Source organism: Amblyraja radiata, chromosome 29 (assembly GCF_010909765.2).
Source record: "Amblyraja radiata isolate CabotCenter1 chromosome 29, sAmbRad1.1.pri, whole genome shotgun sequence".
NCBI lineage: Eukaryota > Metazoa > Chordata > Chondrichthyes > Rajiformes > Rajidae > Amblyraja > Amblyraja radiata.
In genome coordinates this window covers 28,163,144-28,181,418 of record NC_045984.1, presented here as the reverse complement: position 1 = coordinate 28,181,418, position 18,275 = coordinate 28,163,144, and the positions used below count along the sequence as shown (strand labels likewise).

The following is an 18,275-nucleotide window of genomic DNA, read 5'->3' as shown; positions in this document are numbered from 1 at the left end:
AGGTGGAGGGTGGCATGCTGGCACGCCAGTTAACCCTGCTTGGGGCCAGGGTGGCAACGGGCCGTCTCGGCTCCGAGCCCGACCCAATGCTCAGGCAGCGGCTCACCAGCAGGCTGATGTCCTGCCGTCGTGGGGATGGGATCGGTTCCACCTTCCCCCTCCTGTGGTACAGGCCGGCCCTTCGCATCCCGACCAAAGCTGGGATTGAGCTTGGAATGATGTCAATCTCCAAGCGGGTCTCAAATCTCAGCCGCTTCTCGACGCAGAGCGGTGAAACATCTGCGATGCCTGAAATGCAAAGAAAACATTCATAGAGTCATAGAGCGAGGAAACAGGCCCTTCGGCCCAACTTGCCCGTGCTGACCACTGTGCCCCATCTACTCCAGTCCCACCTGCCTGCCCTTGGCCCATATCCCTCTACACCTGTTCTATCCTCGTACCTGTCCCACTGTGACCGTGTATGGAAAATGTTTCGTTTAGAGATAGAGCGTGGAAACAGGCCCCTTCGGCCTACCGAGTCCGCGCCGACCAGCGACCAACTGTGCACTAGTTCTATCCCACACACACACACTAGGGACAATTTACAGAAGCCAATTAATTTACAAACGTGCATGTCTTTGGGATGTGGGTGGGAGGAATCTAGAGAACCCGGAAAACAACCCGCGCAGTCACAGGGAGAACGTGCAAACTCTGTACAGAGTGCACCGATAGTTAATATTGAACCGGGTCTCTGGCGCTGTGAGGCAGCAACTCTACCTCTGCGCCACTGTGCTGCCCTGTGCCGCATCGATGGGGTGATGATACGGCTGGGATCATTTACGGGGCGATGATAAGACTGGGACCACGATTATTGTTGGGAATGAAAAAACACAGAAATGAGTAAGATAAATAAATGCCTTGGAGTTAAAGAGTATCAGTATTTAGTATCGGCTTTAATAAGGGCCTGTGCCACTTACGTGATTTATTCCGGAGACTCGCGGTCACCCATCACAGACGCAGCAGGTCGCGGGGTGACGCCTGTTTGGTCGTGAGTAGCCGCCCAAAGAGTCGCACCTTTTTCTGGTCGCCGCTGGATTTTCAACATGTTGAAAATTTTCGGCGACCTGCTGCGACTATGACGGGTGCCGGCAAGTCACGTAAGTGGGACAGGCCCTTTACACAAAACATCAACAAATACATCAACAAATACAAAAGAAAGGCACATTAACTTGTTTCATGCCAAAGGATGTTACCGTCCATCAGGCATTTTTGAAGAGTACTGACATGTTATAGGGCAGGAATTGAATGATCTAATTTGTGCCAGTGAGCTCCAACTGTCTAAGCCAGAGGTTCTCAACCTTTTTTCAGAGATGTACCCTCTGTGAAATATTTTTTCAGCCAAGTACCCCCTAACCAGCGCAAAAATATATTTTAAAATCTCACGTATCCCCTGGAGTGCCTTCACGTACCCCCAGGGGTATGCGTACCCCCATTTGAGAACCACTGGTCTAAGCCACCACAGCCAGACATAAAAACAGCTTTTTTTTCCACGACCAGCAACTCCACTCAATAACCAAAAGTCTGTAGCCTCATTTTGCTCTGGTATTTAATTTAATTCTTCACATGTTTAAACTATAATGTTTTATTCTTAATGTTTTAATGTTTTATTCTTAGTTGTTTACTGCATGTCGTGTTGTTACTGGTGAGTGGAGCACCGAGGCAAACTCCTTGTATGTGAACATACTTGGCCAATAAACTTAAACTTACTTACTTACAACTGCAGCCAGGGAAATGTTAGCAATCAGATCAGGTATTTGGTGATGTTGGCTGGGGAATAAACACTGAGCAGGAGCTGGGGACTTCTCTTCCTCCAGGAATGCCGTGGGCTCGTCTGCATCTCCCAGGTTAATGATCCAACACACCGCAGCGCCAACTTTGCTGAAGTCTCCTTCTTCTTGCGTACGGCGTGCGCAGCCTAAAGTTGTAAGGCAACTTGTTCCGTTCGTGCACACCAGGTAGAGTGCATTCGTTGAAATAGGGTGGACCTTCACGTGAAGGTTGCAATCTCCCACCCCCGCTGAAGTTTCCGAAGTGCAATCTGAGCCCAAATCTTTCCTATTCAAGAGGCATTCTTGCGACAGAGTTACAGGTAACACCCAACACAATGAGGGCTGGTCTGGTCCGTTTCCCCGGTCACTGAGTAATCTGTAGTAAACATCCTCCCTGCCGAAGGTTCTCTGATGCCGCTAGCAAGCTGTGTACATAGTGTCTTGTGTACACCCTGCACTGTGGAAACAATGTCATTGTACCTCCTCCACTGGTATTGTCCATCACAGTGTCTGATTACATCCCCCCCCCCACCCCCCACCAAAGCCAGGTAACGTGGGCAAACGGCACTGCTTGCTACATGGACAAGTGGTTTGTAAAGTCCTTCGGAAATTAGAGGGTGTACATCCTATGAATCGCAAACACAGGAAGACCCACAGAAAATGCAGTGTTTCTTCAGCACACTTACCATTTGAGGATCTGAAAACAGGGTTACCAGTGTCTCGCACAGGCCGCTGTGCTAATGCGGTTTCGGATATCTAATCTCCATTACACTTGGACCCGAGATGCAGTCTGGAAACTCACCCGCACCTAGAAATAACAAGGAAAGCATTTATCTCTGGATCGAAGCGAATGGAGTCTCACTTTTGACAATGAAGAGCTAACACAGGAAAGGGGAAGGCAATTTATTTTGGCCACTTCATTCAAAGACTTCCTTCACCCCCAACCCCCTCCTTCCATCCGCCCCCTTGAGCTGACCTTTAATTTGTCACCTGTACTTTGCTAAAAAGCCTTGGCTCACGACAAAATGCAGATTCAATAGACACTGGCTCATTGCCATTATTTCACCTCATTCAATCAAAGCCTCTGGTTTTACATTTCATATTCCTGAATTCCTTTGTCTGATCCCTTATCTTTCTCCCACCGCAAAGCTCTGATTACTTCTGATAACGAGACAACTCCTCTCCGTGGCGCGGGACGTATTTGGACAGGTAATGTGATCAGGAGCCGAGTCAACGGTTGTGGGCACAGAGGACGTCAGCATCACACGCAGCGAATTCCTTCTTCCTCCAACAGAACAAAGTAGATGCCCTGCTTGACATTCCACGCCTTGTAGCTGTTACAGTCGCTAGATCTGACCAGATCTCTGGCATTGACCCAGATCAGTGTTGGACGGCACTGGGCCTGTACTCGCTGGAGTTTAGAAGAATGAGGGGGGAACCTCATTGAAACGTACAGAATAGTGAAAGGCCTGGATGGAGTGGATGTGGAGAGGATGTTTCCACTAGTGGGGAGAGTCTGGGACTAGAGGTCACAGCCTCAGAATTAAAGGGCATTCTTTTAGGAAGGAGATGAGGAGGAATTTCTTCAGTCAGAGGGAGGTGAATCTGTGGAATTCTTTGCCACAGAAGGCTGTGGAGGCCAAGTCAGTAGATATAATTAAGGCAGAGATAGATTCTTGATTAGTACGGGTGTCAGAGGTTATGGGGAGAAGGCAGGAGAATAGGGTGAAGAGGGAGAGATAGATCAGCCATGATTGAATGGCAGAGGAGACTTGATGGGCCGAATGACCTAATTCTACTCCTATCACTTATGATCTAATGAACCCGAGGAAACAGTAAGATTGGCCACAAAGATGGGAGGTTCTTGCGGCTTCTGTTAAGATTCCGTGACTGGAAGTAGCAATGAGGCGGAAAAACAGCAGGACCCCCAGTTTGAAGTTCCTGACTTGTAAACTCAGCAGGATTTGTAAATGGATGCCGCAGGTCAGATCAAAAGGAGACTGAGAGAGGCAGACAGGTGTTTTTCACCGTGTGAATGTGGGTCGTCTGTGGAACTAACTTGAGTTTAAAACTGAACATCTGAAGAAGGGTTTCGACCCGAAACGTTGCCTATTTCCTTCACTCCATAGATGCTGCCTCACCCGCTGAGTTTCTCCAGCATTTTTGTCTACCTTCGATTTTCCAGCATCTGCAGTTCCTTCTTAAACAGGTTCAATGTTGCAACTTGACGGGAAATGAAAGAAAATGGTGGTCCAACATTTGTAGGCTTCATGGTAAGTTTTACAAGTGTGTAGGAAGGAACTGCAGATGCTGGTTTAAACCAAAGATAGACTAGAGTAACTCAGCGGGTCAGACAGCATCTCTGGAGAAAAGGAATAGGTGACGTCTCGGGTCGAGACCCTTCTTCAGATTGAGAGTCAGGGGAAAGGGAAACAAGAGATGTAGATGGTGATGGAAAGAGAGATAGAACAAATGAATGAAATATATGCAAAAAGATGACGACAATAACGGAAACAGGCCATTGTTAGCTGTGTGTTAAGTGAAAACGAGTTTCAGACAATGAGACTCAACAAGACGACTTTGAAGCTATTATGACGGGTGGGGGAGGGATGGAGAGAGAGGGGGGGATGCCAGGGTTACTTGAAGTTAGAGTAATCATTAATCATATCACTGGACTGTAAGCTGCCCAAGCGAAATATGATATGCTGTTCTTCCAATTTGCGTTTGGCCTCACTCAGACAATGGAGGAGGCCTAGAACAGAAAGGTCAGTGTGGGAATGGGAAGGGGAATTAAAGCGTTTGGCAACCGGAAGATCAGGTAGGTCCAGGCGGAGTGAGAGAAGGTGATTAGCGAAACGATCGCCCAGTCTACGTTTGGTCTCGCCGATGTATAAGAGTCCACACCTTGAACAATGGATACAGTAGATGAGGTTGGAGGAGGTGTAAGTGAACCTCTGCCTCACCTGAAGGGACTGTCGGGGTCCCTGGACAGAGTCGAGGGAGGAGGTATAGGGACAGGTGTTGCATCTCCTGCGGTTACAGGGGAAGGTACCTGCTGGGAAGTAGATAGGTTGCCTCCTTCACCTGGCACAGCCTCTGCCAATCGCTGTTATAGTAAAACCTTGTTATAGTTTGGGATGTTCTGCAGGAATCTAGCACTTGCTCGTAAACAGAACAATCGTGAACCATGTTTTAAATCCTGGAATCCTGTAACTGAAATGAAGTCACAGCAGACACTTCCCAAATGCTCCCTCACATGGACGGGAGATATCGAAAAAGACTGTTTTCAGAAAATAAAGTCTAATGTCTCCTTCAATGTATCACAATAGATTGTTGAAACGAACCATTTAAAACTCATAGGACGTAAGAGCAGAACGCAAGGACGTCTCATCAATAGTAAGTAAGTCTAACAAAATGTCCGCACCTTCCAATCAATCCGCTCTATTGAATCTGATCTTCCCTTGCCAGAGCTACTGACAGGATATAAATATCACTTAACAATTACTGAATAGATCACCCAGACCTTGAAACTGTAATTGAAGAATAATGGATGTCTACACTCAAGGTTTTTTTAGAAGATACACAAAAAAGCTGGAGAAACTCAGTGGGTGCAGCAGCATCTATGGAGCGAAGGAAATAGGCAACGTTTCGGGCTGAAACCCTTCTTCAGACTGAAATTCCACCTCATCACCTTTATACAGGTACATTTTTTTATTCTGAGGCTGAGCCTTCTGGTCAAGTCAAGTCAAGTCAAGTCACGTTTATTCGTCACATACACATACGAGATGTGCAGTGAAATGAAAAGTGGCAATGCTCGCGGACTTTGTGCAGAAAGACAAACAAACAAACAACCAAACAAACTACAAACAGAATCACATATTCTTTTACAGTCCTAGACTCTCCCACTAGTTGAAACATCCTCTCCACATTCACATGGCTGAAAATATCCTGAGATACTCCTGGGCCCATGGGTAACAAAACAATAACATGTGTTGCAGCAAGTCCTCTAGTATCTTTAGGTACACAAAATTGCTGGAGAAACTCAGCGGGTGCAGCAGCATCTATGGAGCATAGAAACATAGAAACATAGAAATTAGGTGCAGGAGTAGGCCATTCGGCCCTTCGAGCCTGCACCGCCATTCAATATGATCATGGCTGATCATCCAACTCAGTATCCCGTACCTGCCTTCTCTCCATACCCTCTGATCCCCTTAGCCACAAGGGCCACATCTAACTCCCTCTTAAATATAGCCAATGAACTGGCCTCGACTACCCTCTGTGGCAGGGAGTTCCAGAGATTCACCACTCTCTGTGTGAAAAAAGTTCTTCTCATCTCGGTTTTAAAGGATTTCCCCCTTATCCTTAAGCTGTGACCCCTTGTCCTGGACTTCCCCAACATCGGGAGCAATCTTCCTGCATCTAGCCTGTCCAACCCCTTAAGAATTTTGTAAGTTTCTATAAGATCCCCTCTCAATCTCCTAAATTCTAGAGAGTATAAACCAAGTCTATCCAGTCTTTCTTCATAAGACAGTCCTGACATCCCAGGAATCAGTCTGGTGAACCTTCTCTGCACTCCCTCTATGGCAATAATGTCCTTCCTCAGATTTGGAGACCAAAACTGTACGCAATACTCCAGGTGTGGTCTCACCAAGACCCTGTACAACTGCAGTAGAACCTCCCTGCTCCTATACTCAAATCCTTTTGCTATGAAAGCTAACATACCATTCGCTTTCTTCACTGCCTGCTGCACCTGCATGCCCACTTTCAATGACTGGTGTACCATGACACCCAGGTCTCGCTGCATCTCCCCTTTTCCTAGTCGGCCACCATTTAGATAATAGTCTGCTTTCCTGTTTTTGCCACCAAAATGGATAACCTCACATTTATCCGCATTATACTGCATCTGCCAAACATTTGCCCACTCACCCAGCCTATCCAAGTCACCTTGCAGTCTCCTAACATCCTCCTCACAGCTAACACTGCCCCCCAGCTTAGTGTCATCCGCAAACTTGGAGATATTGCCTTCAATTCCCTCATCCAGATCATTAATATATATTGTAAATAGCTGGGGTCCCAGCACTGAGCCTTGCGGTACCCCACTAGTCACTGCCTGCCATTGTGAAAAGGACCCGTTTACTCCTACTCTTTGCTTCCTGTTTGCCAGCCAGTTCTCTATCCACATCAATACTGAACCCCCAATGCCATGTGCTTTAAGTTTGTAAACTAATCTCTTATGTGGGACCTTGTCGAAAGCCTTCTGGAAGTCCAGATACACCACATCCACTGGTTCTCCCCTATCCACGCTACTAGTTACATCCTCGAAAAATTCTATAAGATTCGTCAGACATGATTTACCTTTTGTAAATCCATGCTGACTTCGTCCAATGATTTCACCACTTTCCAAATGTGCTGCTATCCCATCTTTAATAACTGACTCTAGCAGTTTCCCCACTACCGATGTTAGACTAACTGGTCTGTAATTCCCCGTTTTCTCTCTCCCTCCCTTCTTAAAAAGTGGGGTTACGTTTGCTACCCGCCAATCCTCAGGAACTACTCCAGAATCTAAAGAGTTTTGAAAGATTATTACTAATGCATCCACTATTTCTGGAGCTACTTCCTTAAGTACTCTGGGATGCAGCCTATCTGGCCCTGGGGATTTATCGGCCTTTAATCCATTTAATTTACCCAACACCACTTCCCGGCTAACTTGGATTTCACTCAATTCCTCCAACTCCTTTGACCCGCGGTCCCCTGCTATTTCCGGCAGATTATTTATGTCTTCCTTAGTGAAGACGGAACCAAAGTAGTTATTCAATTGGTCCGCCATATCCTTGTTCCCCATGATCAACTCACCCGTTTCTGACTGCAAGGGACCTACATTTGTTTTAACTAATCTCTTTCTTTTCACATATCTATAAAAACTTTTGCAGTCAGTTTTTATGTTCCCTGCCAGTTTTCTTTCATAATCTATTTTTCCTTTCCTAATTAAGCCCTTTGTCCTCCTCTGCTGGTCTCTGAATTTCTCCCAGTCCTCCGGTATGCTGCTTTTTCTGGCTAATTTGTACGCATCATCCTTCGCTTTGATACTATCCCTGATTTCCCTTGTTATCCACGGATGCACTACCTTCCCTGATTTATTCTTTTGCCAAACTGGGATGAACAATTGTTGTAGTTCATCCATGCAGTCTTTAAATGTCTTCCATTGCATATCCACCGTCAACCCTTTTAGAATTAATTGCCAGTCAATCTTGGCCAATTCACGTCTCATACCCGTTTAGGGCCGAAACGTTGCCTATCTCCTTCGCTCCATAGATGCTGCTGCACCCGCTGAGTTTCTCCAGCATTTTTGTGTACCTTCCATTTTCCAGCATCTGCAGTTCCTTCTTAAACACCTCTAGTATCTTTGGTCCTCACCACCTGATGCAGTAACTTCTCCTCGCCGGTAAGAGGCGCGATTGAGGAGGGTCTGGGCCGCTGGTGGAGCCGATGCTGCAGTGACTCCTCCCCACCGGCGGTGGCGGTAGCGAACGGGGCTGCAGTGACTCCTCCCCACCGGTGGTGGCGGTAGCAGACGGGGCAGCAGTGACTCCTCCCCATGGGGCTGCAATGACTCCTCCCCACCGGCGGTGGCGGTAGCGGACGGGGCTGCAATGACTCCTCCCCACCGGTGGTGGCGGTAGCAGACGGGGCTGCAGTGACTCCTCCCCATGGGGCTGCAATGAATCCTCCCCACCGACAGTGGCGGTAGCGGACGAGGGCTGCAGTGACTCCTTCCCACCGGTGGTGGCGGTAGCAGATGGGGCTGCAGTGACTCCTCCCCATGGGGCTGCAATGACTCCTCCCCACCGGCGGTGGCGGTAGCGGACGGGGCGGCAGTGACTCCTCCCCACTGGCGGTGGTGCCATCGGGCCGGGCTGCAATGACTCCTCCCCACCAGCGGTGGCGGCAGCGGACGGGGCTGCAGTAACTCCTCCCCACCGGCGGTGGCGCCATCGGGCGGGGCTGCAATGACTCCTCCCCACCGGCGGTGGCGCCAATGGGCGGGGCTGCAATTAATCCTTCACATAGGAGGTGGCGCCAGCGGACGGGGCCTGCAGTGACTCCTCCCCACCGGCGGTGGCGCCATCGGGCGGGGCTGCAGTAACTCCTCCCCACCGGCGGTGGAGCCAGCGGAGCGAGCGGGCGGGCGGGAAGCTGCGGGTCGGGGGGAGCGCGGCTGGAAAAGGGGGAGTAAAATAAAACTTAAAACATTATCCTGTTCCCCCCCTCCCCCTCCCCCCTCCACTCCACCGACAAGTGAATTATAACACGGTCCCGGCATTAGAGACTGGGAGCCGAGCGTGGCTTGCGGAGACCGGAGCGGCCTTGCCTTGCCCTAGTTGCCGGGCTGAGGAAGGAAGGAAGGAAGGAAGATGTCGGAGAACCAGGCGAACAACGCCAACAACCGGGCGCGGAACAACAACGTCAACCCCAACCCGCTCATCAATGTCCGCGACCGCCTCTTCCACGCTCTCTTCTTCAAGATGGCCGTCACCTACGCCAGGGTCTTCCCCCCCTCGTTCCGCAGGATGTTCGAGTTCTTCGTGCTGCTCAAGGCCAGTGTTTCACCCGACTAGCCGGGGGCTGTTGGGCCCGGGGTTGGCTGTGGGCCTGGTTGCCTGGGGGTGCGGGGGGCAGAGTGAGACGGGGCTCTGGGCCCGTCAATGTCCCGGGGCCGGTGGGAGGGTTGGCCCGGGGGTGGTGGGGCAGAGTGGGCCTGGCTAGGAGGTGGGTTATCCCGGGATTGTGGGCCCGCAGGCCCGGGCTTGGGGGTGGCTTGACCGGGTCTGTGGAGGGCTGTGGGCCTAGTATCGTGGGGTTTGGGGGCGGCCTGGCCCTGTCTGGGGCCTGAGGGTGGGATCGCCCCTGGGGTTGCGGCCCGGCACTGAGGGCCTGGTGTTCTGTGGCTGTGGCTGTGGCCCTGGTTTGGGAGAGGCTTTGCCCGGTCTGCGTCTCAGGGCTGTGGGTCGTTGGGGTGGAGAGGGGGGGGGGGGGGCATTGAATTGTACACACGTCAGCAGCAGGCCATTTGCCCCACAGTTTACTCGGACATCAGGGTGATCCATGATATTTGTAAATTGTCCCCAGTGTGTAGGATAGAACTAGTAACACAGTATCTGTTTACATGTGTGGGAGGACATTCCAAACTTCTGCAAGTCTGCTAACTTTGCACCCCAATAGACCTGACTAATTTGTCAGCTGTGCCATATTATGTACTCCCACCGCCCCAAATGTGGAAATAATTTGTCATCTACATTCCTATTAGTTCCTTTAATAGTTAAGACTTCAATCATATTATCTGTCAATCATATTTTTTGTTAAATCAGTCTTTACAATTTAACACTAATTGTGTAGCTATATTTCTAGTAAAGGAATACCTGACTCCCTCTCCTTAAGAGGTGACCTTTGATATTTCAGTTCCAACTAAGTCTTTGCATGGCTGTAAATTAAACTGTGTTCTAATCTTTTAAATATAGCAACTAGTATTGCGCTTTAAATTATTTTTATGTATACCTGTGGCAATAATGCAGGCTACCCAAATGGGTGATGCACCTGTTAGGAAGGGCCAATACACACAAACAGTAAGTTTACCCTCAATCCGAGTCAGAGCAGCAAAAATGGTTAAGAATACAAAATTGAATGCATATGGCCTTCAGAACAGGAAGTCAACAAAGAATACTTCAACATTGATAAGGGAAATGGCAATGTTCCCAGGGATGATTGAGTTGATGGATGACGAGTGTTTGAAGGCTCTGGGCCTGTACTCGCTGTAGTTTAGGACAGGGGGGGGGGGATCTTGTAGAAACCTACCAAATAATTAAAGGTATAGATAGAGTACGTGTGGAGTGGATGTTTCCAGTCGTGGGAGACTAGGTCCAGAGGGCCCAGCCTCAGCATAAAAGGACATACTTTTAAATTGGAGATGAGGATGAATTTTTTTTAGCCAGCTATTTTAGTAAATATGTGGAGTTCATTGCTACAGACTGCAGAGGTGGCCAAGTCATTGGGTATATGTAAGGTGCAGATTTATAGGTTCTTAATTGGTAAGGGCTTCAAAGGTTAGGGCAGGTGGCAGGAGAATGTGGTTGCGAGGAAAAATAGATCAGCTGTGATCGAATGGTGGAGCAGATTCGATGAGCTGAATGCCCTAATTCTACTTATGTCTAAAAAGTAAGTAGCAAGTGACCTTGGGCTAGGGTAAGACTGAAAGATTCTGTAGCCATGTAAAAAGGAAATTATTAGCTGGACATAAGGTTCCTTACTGCCTGAGCCAGAAAAAATTATATTGAAATTATTTGAAATACAAATAAGTAGCAGATAAATCTCTGGATGTTTTGTGGAATACAGTTCTAGAATGAAGTCTTAGAAACAGATGGCCCATTCCAACCAAGGTGCATTATCTACACTAGTCCCATCTGCCCTTGTTTGGCACATATCCTCTGAACCTTACCTATTCATGTATCTGTCCAAATGTCTTTTAAATGTTGTTATAGTTTCCGCCTCAACTACCTCCTCCGGCTGCACATTCTGTATATCCACCACGATGTGTGGAAACAGTTGACCCTCAGATTTTTATTAAATCTTTCCCCTCACACTTTAATTCCTTGATTTAATTTCTTGATTCTCCTACTCTGGGTAAAAGACTCTGTGTATCTACGCTATCTATTCCCGTTATGGTCTTCTACACCTCTATAAGATCACCTCTCCTCCTACACTACAAGGAATACAATCGTAACCTACCCAACCTCGCCCTACAGCTCAGGCACTCAGGACCTGGCAACATCCTCATAAATCTTCTCTGCACTCTTTCCATCTTAACAACATCTTTCCTATCGTAACTGAACACAATATTCCAACTGTGGCTTCACCAGCACCTTGTACAACTGTAACATAACATCCCACCTTCTTTACTCAATACACTGACTGATGAAGGCCAATGTGCCAAAAGCCTTCTTCACCACCTTTGTGTCCATCTTATCTACTTGCGACGTCACTTTCAATGAACAATGTACCTGCACTCTAGATCCCTCTGCTCTACAACAATCCCCAGAGCCCTAAAAGCTACTGTGAAGGCCCTGCCCTGATTAGACCTCCCAAAATGCAACACTTTGCATTTATCTGCATTAAACTCCATTAATTATCCCTTGGCTGAACTTTTCAAGATCCTACTGTAACCTTTGATATCTATCTTCTCTACAACACCATCCACTTTAGTATATGAAGGAACTGCAGATAATAATAATAATAATACATTTTATTTATGGGCGCCTTTCAAGAGTCTCAAGGACACCTTACAAAAATTGAGCATGTATAGGAAAAACATGTAAGGGGAATTAAATAAATAGTAGAGACATGACTAGTACACAAAGTAAAGACAGAATTCAATACAAAACACAGCATGAGGCAATTGATGCACAGATGAAAAGGGACGGGGACGTGGGGCTAAGGATAGGCAGAGGTGAAGAGATGGGTCTTGAGGCGGGACTGGAAGATGGGGAGGGACACGGAATTGCGGATCAGTTGGGGGAGGGAGTTCCAGAGCCTGGGGGCTGCCCTGGAGAAGGCTCTGTCCCCAAAACTGCGGAGGTTGGACTTGTGGATGGAGAGGAGACCGGCTGATGTGGATCTGAGGGACCGTGAGGGTTGGTAGGGGGAGAGGAGGTCAATGAGATATGTGGGGGCCAGATGGTGGAGGGCTTTGTAGGTGAGGACCAGGATTTTGTAGGTGATCCGGTGGGAGACGGGAAGCCAGTGAAGTTTTTTGAGGACTGGAGTGATGTGATGCCAGGATTTGGTGTGGGTGATGAGTCGGGCGGCTGCGTTCTGGACCAGTTGGAGTCGGTTGATGTAGGTGGAGCTGATGCCAAGGAGAAGTGAGTTGCAATAGTCCAGTCGGGAGGAGATGAAGGCATGGATGAGTCTTTCAGCAGCAGGCGGTGTGAGAGAGGGTCTGAGTTTGGCGATGTTGCGGAGATGAAAGAAGGAGGTTTTAATGACATGGCGGATGTGAGGCTCAAGGGAGAGGGTGGAATCAAAGATCACGCCAAGGTTGCGGGCCTGGGGAGATGGGGAGACAGTGGTGCCGTCGATGGTGAGAGTGGGGTTATTGATTTTGCTAAGTGTGGCTTTGGAGCCTATGAGGAGAAATTCTGTCTTATCGCTGTTGAGTTTGAGGAAATTATGTTGCATCCAGGTTTTTATTGCTGACAAACAGGAGTTGATATGGGAGAGGGGGGGGTTGTGGGGGGATTTGGTGCCAAGGTAAATCTGGGTGTCATCAGCGTAACAGTGGAAGTCCAGATTGAAGTGGCGGAGTATCTGACCAAGGGGGAGGATGTAGATGATGAAGAGGAGGGGGCCGAGTACGGAGCCTTGGGGAACGCCTTGAGTGACTGCGGCTGTAGCAGAGGTGTGGTTGTGGAGAGAGATGAAGTGGGATCTGTTGGAAAGGTAGGAACGGAGCCAGCTGAGTGCAGAGCCTTCAATGCCGAGGTCCTTGAGTCTGGTGAGCAGGATGTTATGGTTCACTGTATCGAAGGCTGCGCTCAGGTCGAGGAGGATGAGGATGTTGAGGGAACCAGTGTCAGCAGAGGTGAGGAGGTCGTTGAGGACTTTGAGGAGAGCAGTTTCTGTGCTGGTTTAAACCAAAGATCGACCCATTTGTTCTCTTCAGAGATGCTGCCTGTCCCGTTGAGTTACTCCAGCATTTTGTGTCTATCTTTGACCACCCACTTTAGTGTCATCTGCAAACTGACGAGATGCTCAAAAAAATCTCTCATGCAATTTTTATACTAATGGGACTGAAATATAAGTTGAGGTTATAGTCCGATCAGCCACAATCTTGTTAAATATGAAGATGCCTCGAAGAGCGGAATTACATACTTCTAATTTGTGTAAAGAAAGGGTAGAGAGAAAGCAGGGAATTTGCTGACTAATTAGCCTGACATGGAGTGAGAAGGGAAGTATATCATGCTTTAACTAGCAGAATGGATAAGGGATAACTAGTTGATACAGCGTATTTTCACTGGTACTGAGCCCCAGCTCTTCATCAACTGTTTCAATGATTTGTACTGGGGAATTAACTGTAGTTCATCCAGTGATACAACGCAGATTGCAGAAAGAGCTACAAGAGAGATACAGAGGGATATAGACAAAATCAATGCACAATGACATAGCAGATGGAATATAATGTACATAAATGTGAGATGATTCACTTTGGTTGGAACAATAAAATAGCAGAATATTTTTATATTGAAAGCTGTTGGTGTTTAGAAAGATCTGGATGTTATGTAGAAATTTCTTTGTTAACATGGGGGAACAGCAAGGGATTGAGAAAACAAATAGTGTTATCCTGTATTATGGCATGTACAAGAGTAGAGACGTATTGCTCTCTCTCTCTCTCTCTCTCTCGCTCTCTCTCTCTCTCTCTCTCTCTCTCTCTCTCTCTCTCTCTCTCTCTCTCTCTCTCTCTCTCTCTCTCTCTCTCTCTATCTATATATATATATATATATAGAGATATATATAGAGATATATAGATATATATGTATATATATATATATATATATATATATATGTATATATATGTGTATATATATATGTATATGTATATGTATATGTATAGATATGTATAGATATATATATATCTATATATCTATATATATGTATGTATAGATATATATATATATATATATAGATATATAGATATATATATAGATATAAATATAGATATATATATATATATATAGATATATATATATATATAGATATATATATATAGCCATAATGAGACCACATCTGAAATATTGTACATAGGTTTGGTGTTTATCTAAGTAAGGATATAAGGGAATAAGCGCAGCAAAACTGGGATGGAAGGTTTGTCATCTGAGAAGAGATTAGGCAGACTATTCCTATATTCCCTAGAGTTTGGAAGAATACAAAATATTATTTTATGATCACATTGTAAAAAACAAAATTTGAATGGGGCTTCACATGGTGGATGCAAGGTAGTCTCCCCTGATTGAGTTGCTGAGAACCAAGTATCAAAACAATCGGTCAGCTATTCAGGAGAAAGGTGAGAAGAAATGTTGGCATCTTGAATGTAATGAATATTTGGAATTCTCAATGCAGGATTGTAGAGGCTCAGTTGCTGAGCAATTTCAAGACATTTTTTAGATATTGGGGGAATCGAGTGGGGTAAGTATAGGAAAGTGTTGCTGAGAATAAAAGTCAGCCTTGGTAATAGAGAAGGCACCAGGGCCGCATGGGACAAATTTCCTTTCCGTAGTAATTTGTTGTGTATCTCTGCTCTGCTGCAATACATTTGCAAATCTCGTTGCTATGTGACCTGCAGTTGGCTGCTTTGTCCTCAGTGATTTTGAATAGTGTGAGTGTTCTGGAGCTGCTTTTGTGCAGGTGTGTGGCAAGTATTCCATCGTGCTTCTGGCATATGGGTTGCGCAGTTGCTAGAGCTGTTGCCTCAGATTCTTGCTGCCTGAGATCCTGACCTCGGGTGTTGTCCTTGTGAGCTATTGCACGTTCCATCTGTGACCGTGGGTTTCCGCTGGGTGCTCCGACGTCCTGAAGATGTGCGGGTTTATAGTTTAACTTATCTCTGTAAATTGCCCCTAATATGTAGGAGTGGATCATAAAATGGAATAACATAGAACTAATGTGAATGGGTGATTAATGGACAGTGTGGAATCAGTTGGCAGAAGGGTCCGTTTCAAAACTATATCTCAAAATGTAAATGGATCTACTGGATGGTGGAAAGCACTTAGTGTCGGAAGCAGGCCATCCAGCTTCTGACCTGTTCTTGTAGCCACAATATATAGGTGGTTGATCAGTCTGAAGAAGGGTCTCGACCAGAAATGTCACCATTCCTTCTCTCCAGAGATGCTGCCTGTCCCGCTGAGTTACTCCACATTTTGTGTCTACCTTCGATTTAAACCAGGGTGGGAGAAAGTGTAGTCGAGATAGTTGTGAGAGTCAGTGGGTTTGTAATAGACGTCAGTCAATGGTCTATTTCCTGTGATGGAGATTGAAATCAAGAAAGGGGAGGGAGGTGTCAGAGATGGTCCAAGTAAATTTGAGTGCAGGATGAAAATTGGTGGTGAAGTTGATGAAGTCCATGAGTTTTGCATGGGTGCAGGAGGTAGCACCGATGCAGTTATCAATGTAACGGAGATAGAGTTCAGGGATAGGGCCAGTGTGGGCTTGGAACGGGGATTGTTCAACATATCCTACAAAGAGGCAGGCATAGCTGGGGCCCATGTGGGTACGCCTTAGACTTGGAGGAAGTGTGAGGAGTCAAAGGAGAAGTTGTTGAGGGTGAGGACCAGCTCTGCTAGGTGTTAGTAGAGGGAAATTAGATGGATCTGCAGTATAGGAAGAAATGCAGGGATTTAAGGCCTTCCAGGTGGGGAGATGGAGGTGTAGCGTGACTGAAAGTCGATAGTAAAGATGAGGGAGTGGGGGCTCGGAAAGCGGAAGTCATTAAAGAGACGAAGGGCATGTGAGGTATCTTGGACATAGGTTGGGACAGATTGGACCGGGGTGGTGGCGAGGTACGTGGAAATAATTTCCGTGGGGCAGGAGCAGACAGAAACAATGGGTCTGCCAGGGCAGTTGTGTTTGTGGATTTTGGGAAGAAGATATAACCAAGCATTGCGGGGCTGGGAAACAATAAGGTTGCAGGCTGGGGAAGGTAGACAGCCGGAAGAGATGAAATCAGAAATAGTGTTTGAGATTAAGGCCTGGTGCTCGTCTGTGGGGTCATGGTCCATGGATAAGTAGACGGAGGTGTCTGAGAGTTGTCGCCTAGCCTCAGCCCAGTAGAGGTCAGCGCACCAGACTACAACAGCGCCTCCCTTGTCGGCGGGTTTGATTATAATGTCGAGGATGCTGCAGAATGAGCGGAGGGATGTACATTCAGATGGGGTGAGATTAGAATAGGTAAGGGGAGTGGAAAAGTTGAGACTGTTGATGTCACCCTGGCAGTTGGAAATAAAGAGGTCTAGAGAGGATAGAAGGACGTTCTGGGGAGTCCAGTAGATGGGGAGATGGGGTCATCACTGGGTGGTGAGGGACTCATCATATTAAAAAAAAATGGCACGGTGGCGATGGAAGAAAAGCTCTACGTCGAGGCCGACCCAGAACTTGTTGAGGGGGGGGGCGAAGGGGAATGAAGGTGAGGCTTCTGTTGAGGACAGACTGTTCCGTATCAGAAAGGGGGAGGTCAGGGGGGATTATGAAGACATGACAAGGGTGGAGGTTGGGGTCAATGTTTCCATGCAGTATCTCTAAACTAAAAAAAAATCTCTGAACCAAAAAAACCTAAACTATTATTTTCACACATTGCTTCTGCCTATTCTCAGTTGCACAATGCCATGATAAAATTTGTTGATCTCCGAATCCCCTGCATATTCTTCAGCTTCCTTTGTTTTTGTAAGTCTTGCCATTTGCATTGTTGTCTTGTGTTCTTTGTATCACTCCCAGTTGCCAGAATCCATTGGTTTATTGTTGTTTCCAGTGCTGTTGTAGTTGAATGTTTCCTCATACAATTCTAATTGCCCACTTTGGCAAATAAAACATTTGTTCCCTCTGGATGCTGTGAGTTGATTCAAGCTCCTATAGTGCAGTCAGGTTGAAAATCTCATTCTGTTTTGCAGCATATTCTTTCTTCAATCTCAGTGATTTTGTATTATTTTACAATTAATACATTTACCTACTTGACTTTAGACCAGTGGTTCCCAACCTTTTTTTGGCCATGCCCCACCTAATCACCTCTAAAATCCTGATGCTCCCCCCCCCCCCCTTTTTTTACCCCAAAAAGATTATTTACTCAAAATAACATCTGAAACATAAACTACATATGTTTACCTGATGGAAAATCCAAAAAAATAAAAATCGAAAATTTGGACCCAGACCTCAGTCGCGCTCAATTGCCCCCCTTAAAAATCAAATTGCCCCCCTGTGGGGCGTACGCCCCACGTTGGGAACCACTGCTTTAGACTGTCTCGTTGCAACAATGAGTTGTACCTAAATCCAGAATTCACATTTCTCTTTTAGTTACATATATATTAACTGAGCTCTCTTCCAATCTGGTTCATTATCATTACTAAATTTTATATCACTTGGCTTGGCTCACTACTCATTAGTAAAAGTATTATTAAAGAAACTTTGTGTTCATACAACTATGAAGAGCATGTGTATTTCAATCTGTGGGGTGAAATTGTGATACGATTTGGATGTGGAACTCAAGCAAAGCACAAACTTTACTCGGTTTAGGATGTGCAAAAAAATTATTTTCCAGAGGTATAAGAATGAGAAAGGGCTGTGATGAATGTTAAGTTTTAGTTTGACACAGTGTGATATTTGCATTGTACATCATTTGGATAATTGTTTACATACTGTGTATATGTGTATTTG

General features: G+C 46.5%; 1 protein-coding gene across 4 annotated transcripts in view; it reads left to right on the top strand.

The window, feature by feature from the left end:
• The first annotated feature begins 8,936 nt into the window (after positions 1–8,936).
• tmem259 (transmembrane protein 259) overlaps positions 8,937–18,275 on the top strand; it is a 53,429-nt gene continuing 44,090 nt past the window's right edge. The window contains exon 1 of one of the 4 annotated variants that reach the window (XM_033047038.1): positions 8,937–9,403. In XM_033047038.1, the coding sequence (XP_032902929.1) occupies positions 9,221–9,403 (183 nt within the window). In that variant the 5' untranslated portion in view covers positions 8,937–9,220. The remainder of the gene's footprint in view (positions 9,404–18,275) is intronic. The other 3 variants (XR_004416265.1, XM_033047040.1, XM_033047039.1) reach the window with 3 other exon arrangements.